The sequence below is a fragment of the Portunus trituberculatus genome, chromosome 28 (genome assembly GCF_017591435.1).
Source record: "Portunus trituberculatus isolate SZX2019 chromosome 28, ASM1759143v1, whole genome shotgun sequence".
Classification (NCBI taxonomy): Eukaryota; Metazoa; Arthropoda; class Malacostraca; order Decapoda; family Portunidae; genus Portunus; species Portunus trituberculatus.
Genome location: NC_059282.1, coordinates 4204770 through 4212269, shown reverse-complemented (window position 1 = coordinate 4212269; position 7500 = coordinate 4204770). Strand labels below are relative to the sequence as shown.

Here is a 7500-nt window from a genome sequence, read left to right as displayed (position 1 = left end):
TCTCTCTCTCTCTGCTTCCTAGAGAGAGAGAGAGAGAGGACCCGTCTCATTTTACAACCTTCAATCCCTCATAAAACTTAGTTGAATAATTCATTTTTCACTCGACGCCTCCGCACTCTCTCTCTCTCTCTCTCTCTCTCTCTCTCTCTCTCTCTCTCTCTCTTGCAAAGTGTTTTATCTGATAACATCGTCGGTTTCTCCTTGAAGACGCAATGAATTATAAAGGATATTTCTTTTAGTGTGCAGATCAATGTCAGTGATAATTAAAAATAAATACAAGAAGAAAATTTGAAAAAAGAATCATGTACGTTTGACATTAATATTATTTAAGCAACATTCTATTTACTTACCTGCCTACCACGATGACCACCACTACTACTACCACTACTACTACTACTACTACTACTACTACTACTACTACTTCCACCACCGCCACTACAACAACAACAATAACAACTACTACTACTACTGCTACTACTACTACTACTACTACTACTACTACTACTACTACTACTACTACTACTACTACTACTACTACTACTACTACCACTACAACAATTACTACTACCACCATTACCACCACCACCAATGCTACTACTACAGTACCAGTGAAATTAGCAAAGGATGACTGCAACAATGTGGCGGTCAAGCTTTTAGGAGTGTGTAAATAGACAATTGCAGGTTCGAATCTTAAGTGCCTTCAAACTAAAGCTTCATTCCCTTCTAGCAGCAAATTAAAACTTCTTTATCTTCTAGCAACAAATCAAAACTTCATTCCTTTTTAGAAAAAAAAAAAATAAAACTTCATTCTCTTCTTGCAACAAACTAAAGCTTCATTCCCTTCTAGCAACAAATTGAAACTTCATTCCCTTTTAGCAACAATTTAAAACTTCATTCTCTTCTTGTAACAAATTAAAACTTCTTTCCTTTCTTGGAATAAACTAAAACTTCATTGTCTTCTAGCAATAAATTAAAACTTCATTTTCTTCTAGCAACAAACTAAAACTTCACTCCCTTCCTGCATCCTTTGTTAATTCGAAGTGGTAACTTGAATTAATTATCTATTTCTATCTTCCTATTAAAGTCCACATCAATATTACAGCGAAGAAAACCAATAGGCAAAGTTTTGAATCTCACCAAGTGCCTCGAAACTCTGGCTTGACTCCTTACCTGCTAACGTCATCAATCTTTTCTACGTATTCAGGTAAGTTATAACTAATATCTACACAATCTATCTATTTAAATACACATCTTTAACACATATAGAATTCCTAGTGCTTTGATATATGCACTATTGATTGAATATAAGCTGTGATATTTCTAAAATTATCAGTCTTTTCTACGTATTCAGGTAAGTTAATTAATATCTACATTTATCTATCAACTCAAATATACATCTTTATCACATTATATAACTCTTAGTGCTTTGATATATGCAAGATTGAATACAAGCTGTGATACTTCTAAGATCCTTCTTCCTGGCGGCCCCTCAGACCTCAGTGACGCCATGGCGGCAGAAGAGAGAGGGTGTTCTTGCTGCTCAGAGAAGCAAGCTTAATTTTTCTCTTGACGTAAGCTATCATCAGGACTGCAAAATTATTTTGCCTCCCCTTGCTGTGTGTTCAGGTGAGTTTGTGGTTAGTTTTTTTCAGCATGTGTGGTGGTGCTATGTGTGTTTATTCTTTATTGGAGTGTGCAGTACCAGTTTGTGTAGGGGAGAAGGTGATGTTGGTTGGATAAGTGGATGGCGCTCTTTGGTGGTTTTAAAAGTTGGTTTGGAGGTGGAGGAGGAAGTGGAGGTGGTGGAAGAAAATAATGAATGAGTGAAGGAAGGAAGGAAGGAAGGAGGAAGAAAGGAAGGGAGGAAGGAAGGAAGGAAGGAAGGAAGGATACAAAGGAAGAACAAAAAACATCAAATCAGAAGAAACAAGAACAATCACCAGTAAAGTTAATTAAGAATATTATAATGCGATACGTTATTTTCCACACTACTGCTACTATTGCTACTATTTCTATTATTACTACTTCAATAGATAGACCATTTAATAACCACTCCAACCCCTTTCCCATCCTCCCCTCCTCCCTCTCCTTTCCTCTTCCTCCCTTTACTTCCCTCATCTCTCTTCTTCTCTATCCCCTTCTCCCTCCCTTATCCCTCTTACCCATACACTCCCTCTCTTCTCCGGATTCTTTTCCCTTCCTTCCCCCTCTTTCCTCCCAGTCTTTACCCCCATTCTTTCCTCTTACCCTCTCTACCCTTTCTCTTCTCTTTCTATTCATCTCCATCTCTTTCCTTTTATCTTAACCCATTCTTCCCTCATTCACTCAATATATCCTTCCTTTATACCCTCTTCCTTCTCACTTCCCATCTTCTCTCTCCCATTTTCTTTGCCCTCTCATTCCTCCTCCTCTCCTTCTTCATTCTCACTCCTACCTCTTTCGTTTCTCTACCTGTGACTTTCAAGGACTTGTTTTTTTCACAGATGACGAGGAAATGATTGTTAGTCTTGCTGTAACTTGCTAATTCATTTCCGTGAGTACTGTTTTGTATAGTACATTACTTATCTTATTTGTATGTATGTATGTATGTAGCCTGTTTTTTTCTATCTTTTCTTATTTTTTTTTCGCTTATCTTGTATGTATGTATGTATGTATGTATGTATGTATGTATGCATGTATGTATGCACTGTAGCCTTGTAATACTCCACACTGTTCTCTTTTTCTATCTTTTCCTTATTTTGGTCTATTTTTCCTTTTTTTTGGGGGGGTTTCTATCTTAATTTTTATCTCCGTTTGGTTACTACAAGGCTCATACCTGCAGCCGTTCAAAGTTACTGCATTAACTGGAAATAGTATAATGTGTTTTTCAAGTATCTGTTTTCTTCGTTGATGCTTAGAAAGTTTTCAGAGAGAGAGAGAGAGAGAGAGAGAGAGAGAGAGAGGAGATTCTCGAGCAGTGTACATTAATTTATTGTTATTTCTGTGCCAACAATAACGATTTTCTTATACAAACACTTCAAATAAATAAGAGAGAGAGAGAGAGAGAGAGAGAGAGAGAGAGAGAGAGAGAGAGAGAGAGAGAGAGAGAGTCCTATCATTAAAATTTCCTTCACTCAACGCGTCAGTTTTCTTCCTCCATCACGCCTTCATCCTCTCTTATATCCTCATACTTGTTTTCATTCGCCACCGCCTCCGTCGTGTCCCGCTCCTTGTTCTCGTCTACAGCATCTCTCTCTTCGTTTTCCTCTCCGTTCTCCTCTGCATTCACCTCCTCTGGTTGTGGTTCCTCCTCCTCATTTTCTTGTAGTTCTCCTTCCGTCTGTACTTCCTGTTCCGTTTTCTGTATTCCCTTCTGCTCTTCGTTTTCTCTGGCTTCATTTTGGCCTTGGTTCTGTAAAGGAGGGAATTATTATTACGGATTTTTCTTCGTGTTTATGTAGGTGATGGTTGTAAAAAATTCCCATCTCTCTCTCTCTCTCTCTCTCTCTAAAATTTTCACTCTACCTGTTTTTCCAGTGCGTTTGGCGAGGAAAGCCTCTTTTGGGGGTCTGTTTCCTTGGCATTCCTCTGTATACGATTGTTCTGGGCACTGAATCCACCGGCATTCACTAGCTGGCCCACTGGTACCGGAACCATGGATTGGACCCTTTTGATTTCCTCCCTCAAGGCATTTATGAGCTCGTTTCCCTTCGCATACAGCTGTTGGTACTTCTCAGCTTCCTTCAGGGCATTCTCTCTCTCTTTCTCCTTGACGGAAACTTCAGTCTGCATGCTCTGAATTTGATTTTCCAGACGGATTTTCTCGAATTGTATGGTTTTCTTTTCATTCTCCATTAGGTTAAGATTTTCCAACACTTCATTCAGTTTTGTTTGTATTTCCTGTAATGAAAGGAGTTGTGGGTTTAGTTAGAAGTAGAACAATGCTTAAGGAGAGTAGGTTAGTTGTGTGTGTGTGTGTGTGTGTGTGTGTGTGTGTTTTCAGAGAGAGAGAGAGAGAGAGAGAGAGAGAGAGAGAGAGAGAGAGAGAGAGAGAGAGAGAGAGAGAGATTAGATTCTGCAGAGGTGAGATGTCCTTGGATGAAAAGAACACGAGAAGTTTGCAATGGATAAAAACAAAAATAAATGAACAAATGAATAGATAAAATGTCGAGATGAGATGATGAAAGTGAAAAATGCAGCTTAAAATTAAGATGAGAAGACTAGAGAACTGATAAATGAGTAAGAAATAAATTAAATCCAATATTGAGTTTGAGAGAAAAAAAAAAAAAACCGCTTTATCTCACCTGTTCGGTTACTTTCTGGAACGCAAGGATTTCCTCCGAGTTTTTCAGTTCCTTCTGGAATTTTTTGGTCTTCATCTCGCAGATCTCATTATCTTGCAACCTATAGATAAATAATAATGATGATGAGGAGGATGATAGTAATAATGATAATAATAGCGAATGATATGTTAGTAATTCCTTAGTTTTTCCGTACACACACACACACACACACACACACACACACACACACACACACACACACACACACACACACATCTGTAAAGTTATAATATGAGTAAATTGAAATAGAACTGGTACACACACACACACACACACACACACACACACACACACACACACACACACACACACACACACAAACACACACACCTTCATTCTTTCTCCCCTCTCTTCTCACGCACTCACACACCTGTTGTAATTTATCTCCATTTCAATCTCGCTCATCTTTTCGTACTCCTCCTCCTCCTCCTCCTCCTCCTCCTCCTCCTCCAGCATCTTCTACTACTACTACTACTAAAATACCACCACCATCACAACTTACAGGTCTCTCCTTTGGTTTTCGGATCTGATTACTTGATTTCGTAGTTCACCTCCCAAGCTTTGGATTTTGTATAGCTGCAGCAACATCACCAGCACGACCACCCCGATCATTCCTAGGGAGAAGTTGGAAGCCATGCTGTGTACGTGGCGTCCTGAAAGAGAGAGAGAGAGAGAGAGAGAGAGAGGGAGAGGGAAAGGGAATTTGATGACGGTACAAAATTTATCATTCATGCGAGTACAAATATTTGGTTCGCTACGTCGACAATAATGTATAATAATTCTGTCTCTCTCTCTCTCTCTCTCTCTCTCTCTCTCTCTCTCTCTCTCTCTCTCTCTCTCTCTGATAGCTCACATTTCGTATCATTCGTGGCAAGATAGATAATTTTTGATCAAGTGTTTTGTTATCAGCACGCATCCTTTATCGATGCAGCCAAACGATAACGTGACGAGGAGAGAGAGAGAGAGAGGAAGAATGAAAGGGCTTTGTTCTTTGTCTCTTACTGCTCTGCCTGGCGTGTGGATGTAGCTTAGTGGGGATATAAAGGAAGACGATGAGATATGTAGCTTGTGATTCATTCTAGCTAGTAAAAAAAAAAATAAGAAATGCACCAAATGATGAAAGGAAGAGGAAGCGGTGGTTTTTAGTCCCTGTAAGGTTTTGAATGTGTCTGAGTGTAGGCACCTTCATGAAAAGAGAAGATTGAACGAATGAATAAGTTGAAACATATTATAGTCTAGCAGAAAATGAAAAAAAAAAATGAGAGAGAGAGAGAGAGAGAGAGAGAGAGAGAGAGAGAGAGAGAGAGAGAGAGAGTTACATTATTCCTTTGTACCTCATACAGATCTCACTGACATAGCTTCGTGAGAAGAGAATATATGACGAATGAAGGAGTTGAGACGTTTAAGTTTAAGAAAAAAAAAAAAATGAAAAAAACTAAGTTTAGGATAGAGAGGAAGAGGTGGAGACAGTTACATTATATTCCTTTACCACATCTAGATCTCACTGACGTAACTTAATGAGAAGAGAAGACTGGATGAACGAAGGAGTTCGGACATATTATACAGCTTAGAAGAAAAAAAATTAAGATGGAAGAGAGGAAGAGGTGAAGATAGTTACATTGATTTTCTTACCACATCTCGAAATCACTGACGTAACTTGATGAGAAGAGAAGACTGGATGAAAGAAGGAGTTCGGACATATTATACAGTTTAGAAGAAAAGAAATGCAAGCTGAGGAGAAAGGAAAGAGTTCCATTGTTCCATTACCTCATGCAGACATCACTGACGATAACTTAGTGAAAAGAGAGAATTGGATGAATGAATGAGGAGAGACATATTATACAGTTTAGAAGAAAAATGAAAAAAAAGTGTAAGATGAGAAGATTACCTCATTGATGGTGATGAGGGACAATGATAGTGGTGATAAGTAATGGTGGTGGTGGTGGTGGTGGTGGTGGTGGTCGTGGTGGTAGTAGTGGTGATATTGATAGGAATACAACGGAAACTACAAGAACCTGACCTGCCTGTTGCAATACCAACCTATAAGAGCTTTGGTAAGATTCATTACCTTATACAGATCTCACTAACGTAACTTAGCGAGAAGAGGAAATTGGACAAATGAATGAATTGAGACATATTAAAGAGATTAACAGAAAAATAGAAAAGTATAAGATGAGGAGAGAAAGACAGTTACATTTATTTCTTTACCTCATATAAATCTCTCTGACGTAACTTAGCAAGAAGAGGAAATTGGACAAATGAATGAGTTGCGACATATTAAAGAGATTAACAGAAAAATAGAAAAGTGTAAGATGAGGAGAGAAAGACAGTTGCATCTATTTCTTTACCTCATACAGATCTCACTGACGAAGCTTAATGAGAAAAAAGATCGGATGGCTGAAAGAGTTGATACATTATACTAGATAAGAATAGCACAAAATATGAGAGAGAGAGAGAGAGAGAGAGAGAGAGAGAGAGAGAGAGAGAGAGAGAGAGAGAGAGAGAGAGAATTATGTAGCTTAATATTGTGAACAAGTGAAAGACGAGACAGGAGGAATGAATCAGTTGAGTTACATGATCCCTTCAGTAGCATGACACGTTTTCATATTCATTCTGCTTACTGTTTGGTGATTCTATACAGTCTCAGTAACTTATGTGGGGATTAAACTAGTGTATAGACCATAAACCATTCCTAACATAAATAAATTCGTCTAGTTATACCCAAAACTCAAGTTAAAAATGCGTCCCAGTACTGAAATGGTTAGCGGGGAAATGACATAAGCTTCATCCGTGACACAAGGTAAAAAGGGATTTGGATATAGTTTAAAGCTCTAAGCTCTTTCCTTAGAGGACTGACAGGCTGGGAGAGACCAGCAGATAACCGCAGGTGAATGACACACACACACACACACACACACACACACACACACACACACACACACACACACACACACACACACACACACACACACACAGTTAGTTTAGTTAGTTTGACAAAATAACATTTGAACATTTACATTTTACATAACTGTATAAGGCACATGCATAATAATACAGGTAATACTCAAATGCACCAGATATTTTGTCCAGTTAAAATGCATTCAAGCGGGCCTATCAACAATTAGATGATTACACCTCCCTAGTACTTCATGTACAGTACATATTTGCACAGTTCAGC

General features: G+C 38.5%; 2 protein-coding genes across 2 annotated transcripts in view; one reads left to right on the top strand and one right to left on the bottom strand.

Moving 5' to 3' along the window:
• Positions 1–2497: 2497 nt before the first annotated feature.
• The window catches only part of LOC123510154, a 23662-nt gene continuing 18659 nt past the window's right edge, over positions 2498–7500 (top strand). The window contains exon 1 of the mRNA XM_045265021.1: positions 2498–2533. The gene's annotated coding sequence lies outside the window, so the exon portion shown is untranslated. The remainder of the gene's footprint in view (positions 2534–7500) is intronic.
• The window catches only part of LOC123510153 (putative GATA zinc finger domain-containing protein 25), a 5303-nt gene continuing 757 nt past the window's right edge, over positions 2955–7500 (bottom strand). Inside the window, exons 2-5 of the mRNA XM_045265017.1 lie at positions 4825–4975; positions 4284–4383; positions 3505–3879; positions 2955–3391 (exon numbers count right to left, since the gene is read on the bottom strand). Coding sequence (XP_045120952.1) covers positions 3122–3391; positions 3505–3879; positions 4284–4383; positions 4825–4958 — 879 coding nt within the window. The 5' untranslated portion in view covers positions 4959–4975 and the 3' untranslated portion in view covers positions 2955–3121. The remainder of the gene's footprint in view (positions 3392–3504; positions 3880–4283; positions 4384–4824; positions 4976–7500) is intronic.